Here is a 22,651-nt window from a genome sequence, read left to right on the forward strand (position 1 = left end):
CTCTTTTTAACAAAATAACTATCTTGAAATTTTGATAGGATGCATTTGGGGAAAAGAGAGCATGAGGAAGAAAGGAGGCTAGTTGCCCTCTGATCACTTTTGACTCTTAAAAAGGACACTAAAACCTCCAATGTCTAATCGAATGAGCCCCCTCTGAAGTTTCTACAGCCACCCATTCCTTTAACACCTCACATGCCCTGGGGCATTACTCATAAACCTTGCCCCTGGGCTCTGGGGAGTTGTGGACAACCCTGGAAGCATTTTTATATGATCTTTAGACTATTTTGAATCTCAAAATTTCAATCAGATGCATCTAGAGAAAACAGAGCATGGGGGTGGGGCTAGTTGCCCTCCAATAACTTTTGACTCATAAAAGGGGAACTAGAACTTTATATTTCCAATCAAATGAGCCTCTTCCAAAGTTTTTACAACAATCCCTTCCAAAAAAAACCTTATATGTCTACAGGGAGTAACTTACAAGCCTCAAGCTCAGGGGGTGGGTGTCAACCATAGAACCCTTGCTAAATTATTTTTGGAATATTTTGAACAAAATAGTTATCACAAAATTTTGATTGGATAGATTTGAGGAAAAGAAGGGATGGGGGCTAGTTGCCTTCCTACCACTTTTGACTCTTAAAAAGGGCACTAGAACTTCTGATTCCCAATCATATCAGCTCCTTCCGAAGTTTATATGACCACCCTTCCATAAAAACCTTACATGTTAATACTGGGCAACTAAAATAACTTTTAGCTCTTGCCCTGAAGGCTGTGGGGGGTTGACATCACCAATAAACACAATTTTTGGACCTTTTAACTATGCTGAATAAAATAGGTATTTAAAAATTTTGATTGGATGTGTTTGGGGAAATTATGGGTATGGGGGAGGGCTGGTTGCCCTCTAATCACTTTTGACACACAAGAACTTGAACTTTCAATTTCCAATTCATTGAGGTCATTCCGAAGTTTCTACAACACATTCTTCTATACAAAGTGCCTTGGTCAGAAAAAAAAATAATACATCACTTTGCTCTTTACTTAGGCAGCACCATTGCGCCACCTATGATAACTAGTTTAGATTGGCGAATATGGAATTCAACCTTCTTACAGCTAGGATTATAAAGTACTTGTCAGTTGAATTTTGTCAACTATCTTACAATGTGAAAGTTCAAAAAAAATCTTTTATAGACTTTTTAAGCTTCTAAAAAGAAAAGTATTTTTGTTGCTAACTAATTCTTAAAGCATCACATTCCAGGTGCGAAAAGAAGTGTCTATTAATGATGATATCAAACATGAAATGAAATAGCAGGAAATTTGGAGTTATTTACATAATCCTATTATTGACTTTGTTGCAATTAAAAAGTAAACATTAGCTAAAATTTGATATTTGGACTGTTACAAAGACATCAATATGGGTGCCCAGCATAATTCTGCAGTTTAGTTATTTATAAAGCATAAAATTATAAAAATGAAGATTGCTTTGGAAAAATGGCAACCTAATCTCTGGGACTTTATCACATAAGACCAATTAAGTTGAAAAAAAGTATAACAAAATTAAGAAAGTTAAAAAAAAGAATCTAGCTCTTACCTAAAAACAAGCCATTCAAGTGCTTCTTGAGCTGACAGAAGGTGCATGTAAGGTGAAACTAGGCTTAAAAAGTCTCCGAGAATTTTGGAAACATTTCTATTGGTTTCTTTTGTTTCAACAAGTCTTTGAAATTTCTTTGATTCAACTGAGAATAATGATGTTTCATACCCAGAAAATTTTGTGTCTATCTTGGTTAGTTGTTGGAGACCTTTGACTCCTGAAATAAATTAAGAAGTTCAGTTAAGCAATAAAATAAGCAGTCATTAGATTAAAGAGTCTACTAACAAAATATAATGGTTAATTATCACATAACGTGTATGGACATAGTTTAAAAATTTAGGGAGGTGAAGATATCCTGTTATTAAATCAGAGATATACAAAGATTTTCAGTATATACAATTTAGGGACTACATCCGAATAACCTTCATTTTTGCCATGTGTTTGACTTCCCAGATCTGGTATTTATAAATTTCTGAGGTTATTGATTCAAATCTGACTCTAATATAGGAATATAGAAGTTGAAAACGAGACATTGTTATTTTGATATAACTCTAACATTTTCTCAAATTTGACTTTTTTTTCCATAATTTATCAATAATTATTAATATAGCTAAGCAGTAAACATTGCTGTGTTGCGAGAGCAATACTTTGGTTTTGTCCCGGGTTTTTTTTTGTTTTTTTTCTATGCCGCCGATCTCAGCTTATTCCTGGAAACTGGTAAGGGTCTAACCTTTGCGGTTTTTACGGAAAGTGTGGACCTCAGGCCGGATGGATGAATATGACATTACATTTTGGAAAGCTCCGCAGAACTCTTGCCTGGGGCCAAAAAGGATGGTTTTTGCTTGTCCACGAGCCAGAGCCTATGGTGTGCGAAGTGAAGTGGAGTTTTATAGCCTATGTCAGAGAGGAGTATCTGAAGTTGTGCAGCCAAGCTTTCGTGTCATCAAAGCATGTTTCTGCTTTCGAGTGGAAAGCTCCGTTCTAGCAGGCAAGCAGGCAGGCACCACTTTCAAATTGAAGATGGACTAAAATCTATAAGTGTTAAATATATGCGGCAGTTACCCGGCCCCACAGCCAATATATCTTCTTTGAGTGATAAATAGAAAAATTTACAGTAGCAAAAATGTGGCATTTTCCCACGGGTCCAAAAGTGCTGCCGTGATTTCGGCTGGGTTTATCATTTGTTTTTTCGGACTTGGGATTGAGGTAGAGAAATGTTATCAGATGTACCTCTTAAACTTTAAAAGTTCTGTCATTGCTAAAGAAATTGGAGCTTATCCTTTGCTCCTTTCTAAGTGGTGACGTTAGAAAGTTGGCCTACGGCAAAAAAAAATCAACTTTTGAACTAAGACAGATAGAATTTTTTTTTTCGACGGCAATCGATAGCTCTTGATGATCTGATCAAAGTATATGTCATCCATTTTTTGGGAAAAAAATTCCTTCATAGTTTGAAAGTTTCAAGGGGTTGACAACTTCAGCGTTTAACCGATAGCAAAGAAACAAAACTAAAGTGTTGCTCTCGCAACACTTTATTCGGCGAAGCCGGACAAAAGTTGCCGCAATACTTCACGTTGCTCTGTAAACGTAGGTCTAGTTGCTATTAACATATAGAAATAATTGTGTAAAACTAATTCAATAAATATTATGTGTATCCAGATTGTTAAAAGGGCACCCCAGTAATAGCTAGGGGAATTTATGGTTAAGCCCTCAAAATCATGCAGACTTTCAACCTATATATTAGAATGTTTTTCCTAGGACTCACCAATCCAAAGCATTATATGATATCTATGGTTAAAAATTGTTACAAAACTTCATCCAACACAAAAATTGTAAGCCAAAATCTGGGTTCTTATAGAGAAAAACTGAAGATTTAAAATTTTCTTTTCTTGACCAATTAGAAACACTATGTCAATTAAAAAAAAATTATTTGAGAAAAATTTCTCCACAAAGGAAGTTTTTCAAAGAAAAGAGCTACATTAAATGAGAGAGGAATAAATACAGTCAAATAATTTTTGAGGTGTAAAACTAGCATAAACCACTATTAATAAATAAATGAAACCAGAAACAAACAAAAATAACAATAAACAACCAAGTCAAACTCAAAACAAGCAGAAAGTAACAAGAGTAAGGCTAATGCCTCCCATATCTTCTAAAGGCCAGAACATATTCTGTAATATAGTGGAAAATACATATTAAATGTTTTCTCTCTTTTTTTCAGCAAATCCAAAATTACTGACACTTTCAGAAAAGGAATATCAGTACCTTCATTAAACATTCATTTGAATTCATTTGTTTTTTTTTCAGCAATCTTGGTTATGATAGTGATTTATTCTTTATAATATGAGAAATATAAACATGTAGCTTGAAATAAGAGTTCTTTGACCCTGTTGCAAACAGAAAGCTTTATGGGAAATGGTAGGCATATCCTGCTTTCTTGGGCGATAATGAGAGAAAGGTTGAGATGGTTAGGATATATTCTGTGGATGAAGGTTGAGAGATTGCCAAAGATCATCCACTTCAACCAACCATCAAGGTAAAAAAACGTAAAAAACAGTAGGTTGTCACCAAATGGGGTGGGAAGAGCAGGTAAGAAGGGATCTAAAGGAAGCCGGGGCTTTGTAATAGAGTGTAAAGAGGAATATTTTGAATAGATTGAAATGGAGAATGAGTGTACAGACGTGTGGTAGCCTCAGGTGGCTTGGTGCTATTAGTCATAGTAGTAAAAATAAAATGAACAATAAGAAACTGTTATTGCAAGGTATCAGTTTAGTTGTTTGTCCACTCAGAAGGAAACAGTATTAAATTCTGAAAACAGCTTTAAAAATTAAAAATACTTGTTGATATCATTTCTAAAAGGTATTCACTGTAGTTTACCTCTACCCCCCTAATGGTCAAACATACAGCCAAATTTGCATGTTCTTCATGAGTTTTATCATCACATTATATGGTCAATGTTGCTTGTTTGCAATTGAATCTATTTCAGGAAAAGTCACATATAGAAAATCCAATCAGAATATTTGACTTGCACTATATATTTGACCATTAGGGGTAAGTGGGGGGTAAATTAAAACTAAATACTTTTAGGAATGATATCCATATTTTAGAATTTTTCCAAGTTCTTTTCTGAATTTTATAGTGTTTTCCTTTGGAGAGGCAAATCAGTAAATAGTACTAATAGCAATATTACTATAATATTATGTTAAGCTAGCCTTAAGCATAATTAATAATATTACTATGAATTCCACTTTCTTGGTTGTACATTGGATATTTCAGTGATTATACCTGCATCAACAATTGTATTTTAAGTAACCAAAAAAGGTTTTGTTGACCAATATTGTTGGTAAAAACAACCCATAAATAAAATTGTTGTTAACCAGACTTGTTGGTCAAATTTAAGTGGGAAATTCCAAGGATGGATATCCTAGAGGAAATTTTATTTTGCTTTTATAATTTTAAAAGAAAAAAAAAGTTAACATGACATAGAGATTGTTGTATTTATTGTTAACTTGATCATTTACCTAATTTAAGACAAGAGAAGATTCTTTTTTTTAAATCACCTGCCCCATTTCCCTCCAAAGGACACTAGAAGAAATGTTGTTGCATTTAATTGAAACTTCAAGAATTTGATCAGACCGTAAAAAAGTGTATAAACAGTGACAATTCTTGGATTTAACATGTGCTTCATTGTAAATGATAAAATAATACTCAACTGATTAATAACATATTGCTGTTTATTTCCAACAATAACTAAAATTTGTGTTTTCACAAAAATTAATGTTGATAAATACATCTATTCTTGCAATTGTTGATCAGCATTGTTTATTTACATTTTGTTTCCTTTAAAAGACCTTTACCAAAGGCAGTCAAAAATCAGGTTGACATTGCATTAATATCAGTTGTATATCCCTTATAAAATACAATAATCTGGTCCAGCTGTCCAAATAATGAGGTCATTAGCAAATAGACCTAGACCAAAAGATGTGTTGAGAAACTTTGGTTCAGAAATAAAGGCAACAGTCTTGACTGGTGGTAAGCAAACTTATTTGCCAAAGTGTCAAATTTAAACATTACAACAACTAAAAATAAATGGGAGCCAAATCTGCTGGTTTAATAAAATTTTATTACACCAAATAAGTAGCAAACTAAACAAATATAAATTTTCGTACTTAATAATTGTTATTAATGCAAACAATGTGCTTACATCTTCTTGGAAAGCTTAAGTAAGTCAAGTTTGAATGTTGTTGTTCTTATTTTTAGGCATGGTTCCAAGTTCTTATCAATAAGATGACTTCTCAGTATATATATATATATATATATATATATATATATATATATATATATATATATATATATATATATATATATATATATATATATATATGTGGTACATCTTTGAACTCCTTCAGTTATTCTACTGTCATGGTTGTAGGAGGGGGAGGTCAGACACAATCCAAAATCCAAGAACAGCCAAACAATAGCCTTGTTAATTCCCATGAAGACTGTACAGGAGCAGCTGGTGATAGTGCATTTCATCAGGCCTGGACTTGAGTATACTGGTGGAGATGATTGTTATTGCCAAAATGGAGGGCACTATATTTATTGATGTTGAACTCGAGCAGCTATTCACTGGGTCCACTTCTAGATTTTCTGAAGGTTTGATTGCAGGCTTCGTTGAACAGCTGGTCTGAAAATTTTAGAGGCATTAGCATAAAGCGTGATTGTGTTTGTGGCTTCCTTTGTTGTATCATTTATGTAAATGAGGAAGAGGGTGGGGCCTAGGATGGTACGCTGGGGAACTCCACTGACAACATAACATTTAGTCTTCATCTAGCATCCAACGTGTGAGGATCTAGTGTTGTTAACTGTTGAGCCAATTTTTCAGCCGGACCATTAAACCTCTTAAAAAACAATGGTAAGACAAAGACTATTTTGTCCCGAATGTAGGCTGAGAGTCTTTTCAAACTCTGGGAAATGTGGAGAGTGCAATTGCTCGTTTCATGCAGGAGCGGAAAAGTGTGCCAAAATTAATACAGCTAACTGGAGTGAGAGCTGGTGTTGTCCTGGCTGCTCCTCTAAGAAAATGCCAATCAATCCAGTAAATTCCTTAAATTCACCTATTTTATCTTCACCTTGCACCCCTTGTTCTCCAAATTCAAGAACTAGGATGCTTAATATCTTAGAAGACCTTATATTGCCAGTGCTCCCTCTTCGCAGAAGTTGACTCTAACCTCTCCCTATTAACAACATGAAGTGACGCCCCCCCCCCTCTTGAAGTTTCTTGTCAGGGCCAGGCTTTTTATTCTGTTTACCCATCTTATGCTCTTAACACCACCATTGGAAAATTACGCACCTGCTCACATGAAGTATCAGTTCAGACCAAACCTTACTCATATGTTACCAGTGAAAATTCAACGCATCCAAATCCCTGTGTTAAAGATTTTGCTTGCTAGACTAATCTTTATATTCTTAAACCATTAAAAGACAGACTAGAAGAGTTATTAAGCTACATTTCGACCGTTATTTCTAAGCCCCTATCTGCAACTCAAAACAGTGATATAACAAAGAATAATGAAGTCATTCAAAACAAAAAAATTCAGAAAATGCTATATTGCCCTTTGTAAATTCATCTGAGAGGTCAAGGGCGTTTTAACCAGTGACAAACCAGGTGATTAGCAAAGACACTGACCAGAACGGTCAAGTTAATAATGTTGAAATGAAATCAATTATTCATGAACATAAAAATCCCACAGACAAATCCTCTATTACTATGGCAGAAGATCAAGCTCCCAAATACAGGAATAATTTAATGGCTTCCATTTGTATGCTGAATTTGAAAGGGGATAATGACACTTTTGTTTTAAAGACTAATGAGGTTACTACGAAATCCTATGCAGATATAGAAATTGTTTATGAGACACTTGTGGCATATGAAAGTGAAGGAAATGGAAGAATTAGCTGGAAAAGAAAATGGTGATCAGCATGTAATTGAAAATAAAAAAAAACAAATCAGTTTGCAAGGATTTTTTACGTGTAAAATGTAACCACGGGATTAATCAGCTCCATATTTGTAAATATTTTCTGATGGGTTCTTGCAATAAGAGTTTGTGCTTGTTTGACCATGTTTCAATTTGTTCTGTTTTATGATGAGTCACTGTTTCGGTTGTGGCAAGTATCATGTTTTTATCCCAAGGTCTTTTACTAGGTTATTCTCTAAGCCACAAGCTATACCTTCGCATGTATACGATGGTAGTACTAAGAATTTGACAAAAAACGGGGATGGATTTCGAAGGGAAGCCCCGCCCTTTCCGACTATGATTTCAGTTCGAAGCTCCCTGTACCAAGATCATTACAACTCGGTTCCTCTGGAGCTCTCCCAGACGCATCCGACTTCTCCCGCGTACCAAAGGCCGGAGTTTACATACCCATCCAAATTCACTCGCTCACATTTTTGTTTCCCCTCCATGTCTACCTAACCCACTTCCCCCGCCTCAGTCTCGTTTACAGCACCAGACAGCACTCGCATTGAACAACAGCAACTCACAGCAGCCATCCCACTTAGTAACAGGTTTTCACTATTAGAAGAAATTGATCTTGCAGAATCATTTGAACACCTGGAAACTTTTACCCAGGGCTCTCTCAATTTACTTCCAACTTTTAAAACTGAACCTCTTTCCCTCCCACTTCAAAACCAGATTAGTAGTTACCCTGCTGCCAGGCAAATTGATCTTAAGCCTACCCATAACACCTCCATCCCAGCAAAATGTGATAACCCCCCCCCCCCAGAAAGTGTTTGTAGAACTCCTAACCCTCATATTTCTTTCCAAATTGCTTGCCAGAAAAAAAGGGTGTTTCTAATGCTCATAATAGTAAACATAAGAACAAAAAAAAAGGTACAGGATACGGCATTAGACTTTACAGTCCGTACCGGCAGTGCTGATCTCCATTTCTTGGCCCTTCAGCCAGGAAGTGCAATGGGGGGCTGATGGCCAGCCAACCTGTGCTTTCGCACACCCTTCCTGTTTACCTTCCCCAGATTTCTCCAGGTACCCATTTAGAGCTGGGTCGGCTCTGGCTAAGCTTACAGAGTCACGCCACTGCCCCCGTCCCAAACTGAAGAATTGGGTACACTGGGATTCGAACCCGCGTCCTCTCAGACAAGGGATCCCGAATCCAGCGCACCAACCGTTTCCCTAGGTTGTTACTAAGAAATGCAGAAAGCCTTAATTTTGAAAAACTTATTGAGCTTGAAATTATGGCAAATAAGCAAGCATTAGATTCAATTTGTATAACCAAGGTTCAGTCCCAAAACCGGAATACTCTGAAAAAGGCTCATTTTAACGAGCTTATTAAACCCCGCCCACATGATCATTACCTTGGTAAAAAGGGTGGAGGGGTAATGATTTTTTGACATGATAATTTGTCACCAAGGGAGTTAATGTTCCAAGAATAAATGAGTATGATGAAATAATTTGGATTAAAGTTAAACCAAAAGTTTTCCCGCGCCCATTAGCTAAAATCACTGTTGGTTGTTTTTATTATTCACCCGGCCAAAAATCAGAGCAGCATAAAGATTTCTTGGAAAAACTCCATGCACTGCTAGATTATCTCAAGTCTAAACATCCAAATGCTGCGATCCTACTTACCGGTGACGGAAATGAACTAAATTCAAGTCATTTTTGTCAGGAATCTAATTTAAAACAAATTGTTAATATCCCAACCACAATTGACCCATTACTGGTAGTGGTCAACTCAATTTTGGTACATGGCTTTCAGAAGAGCAATGGGAAGGTGTATTTGCTGCCAACAATTCGAATAAGAAAGCCAAACTTTTACAAGAAAAACTTATCAATTATTATTTAATTCATTTTCCAGAGGTCACAAAGACAAAATGTTCTAATGATAAGTCATATATAATTGATGCAATAAAAAGATTAATCCATCAAAGATTAAGACTGCTCTGCCAAAGAAAAACTGAAGAAGCAAACCTACTGAGAAAATCTATAAAGAAGCAGATTCGGAAAGCTTCAGCCAAGTATTACCGTAATAAAGTAAGTGAACTCTTTAAGGCACGGCTGAAGCAGTGGTATAATACAGTCAAGAAAATCAGTGGTAAGACAGTCAAAAATGTTGACTTTAATCCTGATGTTCCTCTTGAAACTACAGCTAACTCATTAAATAAACACCTTGCTGCTATTGTACAAACCCTTCCACCTCTCTCATGTCATATTCTCCCAGCACCAGACCAGGATATCCCTGTAGTACAACCTGTTGATGTTGAGGCGAAAATACGTAAACTAAAGAGAACTTCAATATGCCACCTTGATATTCCAATTGATTTAGTAAAAGCATTTCCTGATAAGTTATCAAAAACTTTATCAATTATTGCTAATACAATAACTGGAAAGGGTTTATATCCTAAGTGCTGGAAAAAAGGACACATTACACCCATACAGAGGAAAGGTGTTAGATTGGATTTTTATGGAATCCGACCAAATACCTTAACACCAATATTCTCTAAACTGTATGAGAGTTTCGCAGCAGATTGGCTTAAAGACACAATCCTTGTACTTATTGATAAACAACAATATGGAAACATGAAAGGTTCATCAACAACACATTACCTGGTCAGTCTCCTTAATACTGTATATGAATTAAATAGAAAAAAACGAGTTTTTTAAAAGAAAGTAAGGAGTGACATTAAAACTTAAAACGAACAGAAATTACTCCTTATATCAAAGGGGCTTTTCCTTTTCAACGGCTTGCTCTTTATGCTAAAGTTTGACTCTTTCTCTTAACTCTACCTCTTAAAACAGTAAAAAAATTTAGCATAAAGAGCAGGGCGTTGAAGAGGCAAAGCCCCTTTCAATATACGGATTAATTTCTGTTTGTTTTAGTTTTAATGTCACTCCTTACTTTCATTTAAAAAAACTTGTTTTTTTCTACTTTATTTCTGGACGTTTTTTAATTAATGCATGTTTTGATCTTGGCTCTCCGAACATAAATAATTAAAACAAAATTTGCATATTAATTTTTTTTTGGCTAAATGGCTTTCTCATAGTTTTAATTGCAAGATTTTGAGAAAAAAGGAGCAAGGGAGGAAGCCTAGTTGCCCTCCAATTTTTTGATTACTTAAAAAGGCAACTGGAACTTTAAATTTAGTACAAACATTTTCTTTAGTAAAATATATATGTAATTTACAAATTAACTTACGTAACGAACTTCTATATTCGTATGTTTTTATTGCGTATAGGAGGGGGTTCACCCTCCTTGATACCTCGCTCTTTACACTAAAGCTTAAATTTTGTCCCAATTCCATAAGAATGACCCTTTAATCACACAGGCCATAGAATAAATAGTTGAAATTACTAAAAATACTTTAGCGTAAAGAGCGAGGAATTACAAGGAGGTAAACCCCTCACATGTGTAATAATTTAAGTTCGTTTTAAGTTTTAATGCTGCTCCTCACTTTCAGTAGAAAAAACTTTTCATATTAATTTTTTCATTGTTTTTTAAATAATGCTAGAATATCCTGCACCCCCTTCATTGAAAGTCTCTTCCCCCATGAGAAGTTTTTCCATGGGAGATCCTCCCACGTAGCCCTCCACCCCAACTCTCCCCCTCCCAAACCAAAAAAATCCACCTGAAAACGTCCATACACTTCCCAGTAACCATTACTATGTTTAAACACAGGTCAAAGTTTGTAACTTGCAACCCCTCCCATGGGGACTGCAGGGGAGTAATTCGTCCCCAAAGACATAGTTATTAAGTTTTTCAACTATGGTGAATAAAATGGCTTTCTCAGAATTTTGATCTGGTGACTTTGGGGAAAAAATGAGCGTGGGAGGTGGCCTAGGTGCCCTTCAATTTTTTGGGTCACTTAAAAAGGGTACGAGAACTTTGAATTTCCGTTAGAATGAGCCCTTTTGCGACATTCTAGGACAATTGGGTTGATACGATCACCCCTGGGAAAAAAAAAACAAATAAACACGCATCCATGATTTGTCTTCTGGCAAAAAATGCGAAATTCCACACCTTTGTTGATAGGAGCTTGAAAATTCTACAGTAGGGCTCTCTGATACGCCGAATCTAGTGGTGTGATTTTTGTTAAGATTGTATGACTTTTAGGGGGTGTTTTCCCCTATTTTCTAAAATGAGGCAAATTTTCTCAGGCTCGTAACTTTTGATAGGTAAGACCAATCTTGATATATATTTAAAATCAGCATTAAAATACAATTTTTTTTATGAAACTATTGGTATCCAAATTCTATTTTTTAGAGTTTTGGTTACTATTGAGCCACGTGGCTCCTTACTACAGTTTGTTACCTTACCATGAACTGTTTGATTACTTGACGAGCCAGATACCTGGCTCAATCTCCTTTTAATTAACCTCCAAAAGGCTTTTGATCTAGTTAGTCATAATGTGTTAGTTGAAAAATTGCTGAATGAATTTAATGTCCAACATTTTCTAGTCAATATTATTGCATCTTTTCTGTCAAATAGGAGTCAAGTTATTGAGAATAAAAATGTTTATTCTGATTCACTCCCTATCTCTTGTGGAGTTATAGAGGGTATGCTTTTAGGCCCTTTACTACTTTTGATAATGATTAACAATTTTGCTAATGAATCGGCCAATTGATGGAATTTTGTGGATCACATGTCATTGCTTGAAAAGGGCAGAAAAAATATTAAGAGCAGTGCACGTGTTTGTACGTCTTTTATCTATCCACAGCTTGAGTTTGCTTGCCCAGTGTGGCATTTCAGTCTTATGGATCAGTCCAATAGACTAGAAATTATCCAAAAGAGAGCCCTGGGAAACATTTACATGCAGGGTAAAGTGCCTTACATTTTCCTTCTCAAGGAATTCCACCTTCCTGCCTTGGCAGCCCAATGTGTTACTCTTTGTACCAATTTTCGAAATAATCTATGTTGTAACAAATGCTTTCAATGTATACTCCCAGTCCATTATTGCCCTCCAAAGCCCTGTTTACCTCAATCAAGAGCACAAAAAGTCCCAGTTTTAAATCCTATTAATGCAAGAACTGAGTGCAGAAAGCACTTAGTCTTTATTCAGAGTTCGTTCAGTAAACACCTCTTTTTGGATATTAACCTTTCAATTGAGTCAGTGATTTCCCTAGAGACATTATTTATCCGATTGTTTAGATTTATTTGCTATTGACATTTTTACTACGTGAATTTGAAATCGATACTTAAATATCGAATACCTTGGGACTTTGAACTTGATAAGTACCTACAGTGAATTTCTGACCTACAATAACTATCAAGATTTTGCCGTCAGAACCGGTTTAACGGACTATGCTTTTGGATTTTCTTTGGGACTCATAAGATGGGTGAGAAACTGATATTAAATGCAGTATTGAACTTCATTAGCAGAGCGCTTAACGATGGCATTAAAATGGAATCAATTATCAAATCAGCGGTAGGCTACTACGACCATGAGACAATTATACTAGCTAAACGAATTCTCCATACAAAACTTAATGAGCCTAATAGAGTAGTAATCCGTGCCAAAGATGAGGACAATATTCTCGAAATGTCGAAAACCTTAGTAAACGCCGCGAAGCAAAAAGTGAACATTCCTAAATTCGTGATATTAAGCCCCTGTGAAGTTCCCACAATAGGCGATGCCGTTAGCGCCACAGCTATTTCTAAACTAAACGAAATGTCTAGGAAGTTGGACGGTGCTCTAGCAACGCTAACCAGCCCTCAAATGAGCCTGCCTAAGCCCTCTCAGCAATCCTTAAATTGTGCACCCCCCTCAAAGCCGTCATACTCTGTTATGGTGAAAAACCCACCAACTGACCTTAAAGGCCCAAACGAACGCAAGGTTTTCTTGGACTCCATGTGCCAGAACTCTGTGGAAGACGTTACGGAATTAAAGTGCACCAAAAACGAGTGGAAACTTGTCGTTCGAACTAAGACAGCAGCCACAAAAATAGTTGAAACTATGAAAACATCAAGCCCAAGTCTAAATGCCTCATTAAAAGAATCTGCTTATATTGGCGTGGTCAAGCGCGTGCTGGAGGATATCGATCACTCGAAGCTGGAAGAATTAATACCAAAATGTACGAAGGTAACCCAGTGTGGAAAGTCGAGAACATATAAAGTATATTTTCCCTTGAATACTCGGTTAGAATTGGCTACGAACGATTACAAGCCCAAGAATTTGTCTTCCTTCCGCGCCGTTGTTTTAACTGCCACAGGATAGGCCATCTAGCTTCCATCTTTGAAAATCCATCAACATGTTCAAAATGTGGCTCGCACGAGCACATTTCCACGCGTGAAGCTCCCTCCTCAAAACTGTCTTTTTGTGTAGAGTGTAAAGTGCCGAGTCATACCTGCTACAGTATTAGTTGTCCCAAAAACAGGCAACTACAGAAATCATGAGCAAGTGCTATAGCTTCATTTCATGGAACATCAATGGCTCGTTCATTGAGAAGCTCCCGATCCTTAGTGATTTAAGTGTCGAACATGATGTAGTGTGCATTCAAGAGCACTTTATTACTGTGCAAAGTGAAAACCTGCTAGAACTGAATCATGCCACGAAGGCCTACAAAGTCCCAGGTAAACAAAGTGGCAGCCAAGGAAGACCTTCAGGAGGCCTAGCTACGTTTGTTCGGTCATGTGTTCTGTCCAGTCTATTCGAAAAGTCTGACAATTTTCTCGCAGTACGAATTGAAAGTTGTGTATTTATTAACGTGTATTTGCCAACAGATTATAAAGATGAGCGTTCAGAACGTCTTTTTGCCCTTTCTTGTGAGAAACTAAATTCATGTATATCTAAAATTAAGTGCCAGGGTTTTTCTTGTGTAGTAATTGGAGATTTCAACTGCAACCTTTCTGAGATTTCTTCTTTACAATCATCTCGTACCTCTTTGATTAAGAATCTTTTTGGTGATTACCTTGCTGTGGTAGGAAAAGATAGGGATTTTACATATATGCACAGCTCCTCCAGTGTGTCAAATCTAGACCATGTTGCCATTTCTCATAATTTAACTGTTCAAAATGTTAGGGTAGTAACGGACTATCAAATTTCTGACCACCTTCCTGTCTTGTCTTCTGTACATATTGTCTCTTCGAATGGTCACCAAACCCGCCAGGAAACTCAACAGCCTAAATTTCGTCTTGATTGGCTTAAGGCTGATAAGCAACTAGTTGCTCTGGCGACAGAAGAAATTCTTAATAAAATCCGTATTCCCTTTAATCTCCTCCAAAAACCGAAAGATCTCTCTAAAGAAGAAGTCCGAATTTGTCTCAATATTTATTGTACTGAAATTTGTCACGCTCTCCTTTATGCTGAGAGGTTAGCGGTACCTAAAGTAAAAGCTCGTAAAGGGATGGTGCAAAAATGGCCCGAAAATCATTTGCTGGTGGTCGCTTGTCATCGAGCAAAATTCTGGTTTTCGGTATGGAAAGATTGTGGGCGCCCAAGATCTGGTACCATTAATAGCATCAGACTTACTACAAAGCGTAGATTCTCGAAAGCGCTCTCCCTCCACCACAAATATCTCGTTGATAGCTATTCTCCCCGTGCAAAACAGGATCGAAATTTTCTTTTCAAGTCTGTATCTTTGGCAAAGCCTACCCCTCTGTTGTCGCCGTCTGAAATCCCCGTCGAGGATTGGTATTCTTATTATGCAAGTGAATTTGCTGCTCCTAACCCCCAGCTTGAAGACATGTACAAGAGAGAATTGGATGAGTTCCTTGATAAACTTCCGCATGGTGATTTTGTTGTCAGTTTAGAGTCCGTTATTCAAGCAATTCGTTGGTTGAAAAATAAGTCTTCTTGCGGAATTGACCATGTTAGCACTATCCATATTAAACATGGTGGTTCGGTTCTCACTATGCTTCTTTTGCTTCTTATGCAGATGATCTTCACACAAGTGTTGTTCCCTCATCTTTCTGTATAGGGGATCTTACCCCCATTCCAAAGAAAGGGAAAAATGAAATCAAATGCTCGTCTTTCTGCCCCATTACAGTTGCCAAATCCTTATGTAAACTATTCGAGCTTCTATTCATTAATGAACTGGAAACTAAATGCTACACCCCGCCATAACAATTCGGATTTAAGCGCTGCACTGGTTGTGCTGATGCCTTGACGGCTGTAGTGAGTGTGCTACTTGATGCGGATTTTTCTGGAGAGAGCATAGCCTTAGCTAGTCATGATATCAGCCATGCATTTGATTCACTCATACACGCTGCAATGTTATTAAAAGCTTCACAACGAGGTCTGAATCCCTGCATAGTTTGATCCCTACGTGATATGTACTTGAGGCTGTCCATTTGCCTAAAGCTTCCTCCTGACAAAAATTTGCCTCCCCGGCCTCATGAAAAATTGATCCCCGTTTTGAAGGGTGCCTGCCAGGGAGCTGTCTCCTCCCCTCATTTGTTCAATAATTATGTTCTTCAAGCACAAGATAAATGCCCAACCTCATGCATTCTTTCCTCTAGACACCTCCTTAGTATGCTATGCTGATTACATCTTGAACTTAAGTAGAACATTGCAAAAAGCTTCTGACATTTTTAAAATGCTTAAAACCGAATATCTAAAACTTGGCCTCAGTTTTAACACTGAGAAAACAGAGATAGTTCTCCAATTGGCAAAAAACACCACACGTGCCTTCACTGCTTTTTGGTGAAAATCTTGTGAATATTGCTGACCACATAAATTACCTTGGAGTCCATACGTCTTCTACTGATCAAACACCTCAATCGACGAATTTCCGGCTTGTATGCTTCCATAGTCTCTGCTAAATTCTGTTTTAGCTGCCCCCTCCTTGCCAGCCTATATAACGCTACTGTTTTACCTCATATTCTGTACCTGGCTCCATTTTGGAAACTATTCTTGAAGACTGAATTGTCTAAAATCTGTGCGCTTTTCTTCCATTTTGCTAAATACCTCCTACGTTTTCCTCCCTGGTATAGAAACTCAATCCTCATTAAAAAGTATCACATAACCAACCCTCATGTTGCAGTTGAAAATGTAATCAAAAGACACAATATTAAAATAGTAGATCACGATTGGTATAATCTCCTTTTACAATAGATCTGTTTTTGTTTTATTCATTTTAGTGCTATTTTGTTTGCCCTTTTATTAGTTGAGTCTCTTTCTAGTTATGTCTCCTCTGATATGTTCTTATATATTTTCTTATATTTATATGTTTGTGCTCTGTCTTTTTCATTTCGTATGATTGACGGGTTTTCAAATAAATAAATAAATAAATGAAATTTGTAATGCATCATGTTAATGTGTCATTTATATTGTTAATGTGTTAGTTTTGATGTTTCATTTTTATCTGACATTCTATTGACATTATTCTACTCCTATATTCATATTTATTCATTTAACTTATGCTACTTACTTTTTACTTATATACTTATGTTTGTGTGCTTATGTACATATTTTCATTCATTTTATTCATTGTACTCATTTTTATTTGACAAGCCAGTTGGGCTCATTGCTGTAGGTTATGTTTATATATTGTGCTTTTGTGCTTATGATATTTTTGTATATACAATGTAGGCAAGCTGACAGAAAGCAACAAGTTTGGCAGTTTTTTATGTTGTGAGAGTTTGCTTGTTAATAAAGTACTATTCTATTCTATCCTACACGGTTTGGAGAATACTTTATCACCATTATTGGTGAAAAGTTGGACCTGCTGCTTTTGACCTGTCAGGAAATTCATTGCTCATTCTACTACATCATTATGGATGCCAACTGCCAAATTTGGTCCTAAGGTATCTGTGGGGCAGCTTTCTGAATACTTTGGCAAGGTCAAGCAAAATAAGGTCAACAGGTACTCCCTTCCCCAGAAGGTCAGTAATGATATTGACAGTTTCAAACAGGTTGGTCTCCACTGACTCTCCAGGAAGGAAGCCATACTGGTCTGGTGACAGTATACCATTGGACAGAAGGTGTATCAGAATTTTGGCATTGATAATACATTCCAGAGTTTTTGTTACAGTTGAGGTTAAGCTGACCAGCTAATAATCCTCAGCATTTGTTCTGTCACCTTTCTTGAATATTGGTGTAATGTGAGAGATCTTCCAATCTGAAGGCACAGTCTTTGAGTTGTGGGACTTCTGAATATTTGACATAATGGAGTTGAGACCTCATTAGCTAGTTCTTTTAGGAGCCTTTGGTAGATGTTATCTAGCCCTACCAGCCTGTTAACATCTAGTGCTTTAAGTTAATTTGTGACAAACCCCAGAGAAATCATAATAGGTGCCAATGGGTGGCATAGGGTTTGGTACACCAAATGCTGGACTGTAGGGGGAATGGACCATCAGGTTCATTGGTAAACACTGATGCAGATTGCTTGTTGAGTAACTCAGCAATTTCTTGCAGGTCAGTAACTTCTGTGCCATCAGATTTCTTCAGCTTCTTTATTCAATGTCTACTATGATCTTTGCTAAATATGTAGTTCTAGAGCCTTTTGGGGTTTCTCTGCTATCATCCACAAGCTTGGACTAAAAATTTGAATAGAGTTTTTTAGTGAGATTTTATAGCTTATTTTGAGCCTTGACAAACTTCTCATAGTGTCATCTTTTCCCTTGTTGTGGTACTTGTTATAGTATTAGCTTTTTTGGTTTTTGTTCTCTATGTGTCTGAGGGGTCATGTGTAGAGACCAACCCTCCCTTGATTTAGTATTCTTTAGAAACAAAGAACAGCTAGAAAGCTCAAGTTACCACCCTCTTTAGGCAAAAGTGACCACCTTATCACTGAAATTAATTTAGCCTTCCCCAAGATCATAAACAATAATATCAAGAAGACATACACCAAATATGCAGCAATCAATGGAGAATTGAGTGTTGTGGACTGGGGGTCATTGCTTTGAGGGGAGGTAGATCAACAATGGATCAGTTTCTGAGAGGAGCATACAACACTTCAGAAAAAGCACACATTTACCAAACTTGTGCAGAAGCCAAAGATCTTGACATTTAGCCTATGCCAGTGGTCAGCAAAGTGCAGCTCCAAAGCTGCATATGGCTCCTCTGCCTTTTATGCACAGGTCTTGCACAATTATCCAAGGAAGGAACATATATATATATATATATATATATATATATATATATATATATATATATATATATATATATATATATATATATATATATATATATATATATATATATATATATATATATATATATATATATATATATATATATATATATTCTATATTTAATTATTCATCTATCTTTGAACTTAAACAAGAAATTATACATGTTTTTGGTTTATATAAGAATATTAATTTACCAAAATAAGATGTGATTTTGTTCTTACCAAGTTTTTTTTAGATATAGTTGTTCCTTCCTTGGATAATTGTGCCAGACCTGTGCATAAAAGGCAGAGGAGCCATATGCAGCTTTGGAGCTGCACTTTGCTGACCACTGGCATAGGCTAAATGTCAAGAGTTTGTAGATAATCCCTTGAAGCAGTTTAAGCCTCTTTCTAAGGACTAACTAGCATCTCTGTAATTATTTAATTGGACCAAGCTATACAAGACTTAGCAAAATTTATCAGCAGTGAAATTCTGGCAAAACCTTAAAAAAACATCTGTAAAAGCAAGTATGTGAAAGACTTGAGTAGGCTAAGCCAACTGTTTATGGAGAAGACAAGAGTAACTTAAAATTTTAACTACTGCTTTTATGTATTATTCTAAAGGCTACACTGCATAATTCTTCTTGACCCCTTTTCTCCTCTATTTCTTGAAAGCATCACAGGTTAAATTCAGAAAACTTTTGAAGTAACAGCATTAAGGCAACTTACAGAAATAGAAATTGGCCTAGGATTAAAAAGTGGACTGTCTGGCAACATCAGTAATCCATAACCTTACCTATTTGAAAAATATCATCAATCTCATAGTTTGACAGTTCTTCAGCACTAAATAACAAAGATGATTTTGCTTGTCGTACGGCTGAAACATGTGCTGGTGCAGACGTCTGCAGTGCTTGCAACTGTCGTGAAAGTGCAGTTTTTGCCATTTCTGTTTGTCAAAAGTAACGGATAGAAATCCCACTAAGTTATTCAAATGTCGAAAACCACGTTTTCAACTTGCAAATTTCTTATGAAATAAGAACACTCAGGCGATTTCCTATATAACCAATAGATTGACAATTATTATTTAGATGGCAGCACAAAAATCTACACGATTCAGGGTAAACTATTTTGAAAAATAGATCAACTTATTTATTCAAAATACACAGTTTGATTTCCCACACTCACCAAAATAAAACATCGCATACTGCAGTTTTGATTATGTGAACTTAACTCTAATTAGCCGTGGCTAAATTGGAATTCCTGTGTAAGAGATGCTGAAATTTCGAGAAAAACTTGATGTCTTAACTAATTCACATTCGTTTGGTGCTCCTTAGCTCAAACATCATCCCACGTTCAACGGAGCTTATTGCAACCAATTGCAATAGACTGTTGAATGCCCATACTTATTAAGCCCCATTGAATGTGGTTTGAGCAGCAAAATGAATTTCAGTAAAAAATAACTTAAAAAAACCTTCTATCCCACAGTGCCATCATTGAGGGTTGCAACAAGGGACAGTTTACCCCTCCCCCCCAACAATTTGAAAAAACTATAATTTATTAAACAGCGTTAAAACTGTTGTTTGTTTTAAGTGTCTCATTTACTCTTACTTTGAGCGGATAAGTTTTTTCTTAATTAAATCATGCTCGTTTTTAACATAAGGAAAACAAGAAAAACAGGGTTCCATTAACCTTCACAATATTTTCCAAATTAATATTTTTCCAAATATACTGCCTCTGAAAAAAATATTATTAAGTTAAAATGTGAACCTGGATAACTGCAAAATTGAAACATGTTCTTTGCTTCTTGTTTCGCTACATTTGCTCAGGTTAATTCTTCCCCTAATATTAAAGGTGCTTGTACTTCCTAAAATCTAGCAGTGGATGACTTCACTGTTTTCCGAACAGGAATTGAACCTATGGGTCCCGGACAGAATCCGTGGTGATACAATATTAGTTTACCTTGTTTTAAAACAGGAAGTGAATATCGCCTCTACATCTTCAGGTACGACAGAAACGGAATCATTGAAGAATAGCAGGGTAGATTTACAGTGAATATTATTTCTTGAATGGAAGAAAAATCACTGAAAAAGAATATAAGACTTATTGTTTTGGGAGGAGCTCACGAGAACGTAAATTTAAAGTTCTTTTAAAGTGATCATACAGCTTAGTTCAGGGGAAAGTCTTGTTTTCTGCCCTTTCAGGGCACTGAATTACGACTTTATCCCAAAGAGGACAAACTTGCAATCAGTTTAAACTTCTGAGAAGCTAATTGATTTAAAATATCAATAACTACATTTTATGCTTCCCAGTCGCAAGAGAATTAATGCCACACGTTGGCAGTATTGGATTCAACCAAATTGATTCGCTTTATTTGTTATTAAATTAGGCTACGTTTGGTGATTGTAATTGCGTACCAGCTATAATGAGAGGGGGTGGGTAATTGATTAGTTTAAGGGTAGGGTAAATTCCTAAAAAGAAAATGTTAATAGACAAACTGCTTACTCTTAGTGAGATTTCAGTTACATTTTGAAAGAGGTAGAGCGGAAGCAGGAATAAATTAAATTGCTTCTTTATATAGTCAAAATGTTACATTCCCATAGCAAAGTGTTGAAAAAGGGAAAGTCCTCCTTATATAGAGAGTAATCTATATTTATTTTAAGTTCTAAACTTGCTCCTTACTTTATTTGAAAAACATTTTCTATTTGATTAATTACATATCATAAAACTTTAAAGTTTTATAATGCAATACTTTCGGTAACGCAGAATAAACCATCAATATTTCAATGATATCTGTTTGGATTTTAATGGGTAATCAAACAGTTCGTGGTAACAAACTGTAAGGGGCGACCTGGCTCAGTAATAAAATGACCCCCTACAACCCCTGGAGAAAGGTTTTTAGCTCCAAAATTTATCCTTTGTTTTATTTATTATTGGGAAGTATGCTTACATTTTTCGGGCGGGGAGGGCCAAAAAACTAAAGCGTGAAGAACAAGGTGTTGAGAAGGGGACAACCACTTTCATATATATAATAATTTCATTCGTATTAAGTTTTGATGTTGGTCCTTACTTGCAGTCGAAAAAACTTGTTTTTTTATTTAATGAAGCTTAGAGACAAAGACTTTTCTAATGGCAATGGAAAAAGTATGTCAATTAAAGTAACCTTAGAACTTAGTTCCTTCTGTGTCGTCAGAGGCACCCAGGGAATCCAGAAAGACCCACCAGTCACTCCTCATATGTTCTGCTGTGCAGATGTCTTCCCATTGGGTTTGGACAGTCGAATCGATATACTTCAGGTCCCGCTGGTATGTACGAAGTGTATTTTTTTTTTTTTTTTGGCTTTCCTCTTCTTCGGGTTCCCCCTGGTTACCACTCAAGTACCATTCTGGGGAGTCTATATTCCGCCATACGAATAACGTGTTCCAAGTAGCGCCATCTTCGTTGGCGTATGATAGAGCCAACTGTCTGGTTAGTTATGTGGTCCCTCCAGTTAATATTCGGTACCGAAATAGCTCCGTTGGGAGAGCGTTAAACTGAAGGTCTAATATTCAGTATCCTGCAAAGACAGTTATTCTCGAAAGCAATAATCCTCTTTTCTTGCTGTTGGTTCAGTTTCCAGCATTTACAGCTACGGAGGAGGGCAGAGAGGACGTTACTGTTGGACAGCCTCAATTTCGGTTTCAGGGAGTACTTTTCCGGTGGCCAAACTTGCTTTAGTCGATTGAAAGATAAACTGGCTTGTCCAATCCTAGACTGTACCTCCTTTTCGCTTGATCCAGTTCGTTCGACTGTACTTCCGAGGTATCTCAATTCCACTACCTGCTCTACTGAATTGTCCCTGTACTTTATGCCAAGTGTTGAGTCACTAGTTGCCATGCTTTTTGTCTTGTCTGAAATAATCTTCAGTCCCAAAAGACTTACTTTCTCTCTTACGACGTCGAGAAGCCTTTTTTGCCTCAATCAGGGTGATGTCGTTGGCAAAATCAAGAAACTGCTTGACGTTTAT

General features: G+C 36.4%; 1 protein-coding gene across 1 annotated transcript in view; it reads right to left on the bottom strand.

The window, feature by feature from the left end:
• LOC136034780 (HEAT repeat-containing protein 1-like) overlaps positions 1-19,675 on the bottom strand; it is a 138,529-nt gene extending 118,854 nt beyond the window's left edge. The window contains exons 1-2 of the mRNA XM_065716192.1: positions 19,445-19,675; positions 1,586-1,802 (exon numbers count right to left, since the gene is read on the bottom strand). Coding sequence (XP_065572264.1) covers positions 1,586-1,802; positions 19,445-19,592 — 365 coding nt within the window. The 5' untranslated portion in view covers positions 19,593-19,675. The remainder of the gene's footprint in view (positions 1-1,585; positions 1,803-19,444) is intronic.
• Between the last annotated feature and the right edge of the window lie 2,976 nt (positions 19,676-22,651).

Source organism: Artemia franciscana, chromosome 13, assembly GCF_032884065.1.
Source record: "Artemia franciscana chromosome 13, ASM3288406v1, whole genome shotgun sequence".
In the NCBI taxonomy this organism is placed as follows: Eukaryota; Metazoa; Arthropoda; class Branchiopoda; order Anostraca; family Artemiidae; genus Artemia; species Artemia franciscana.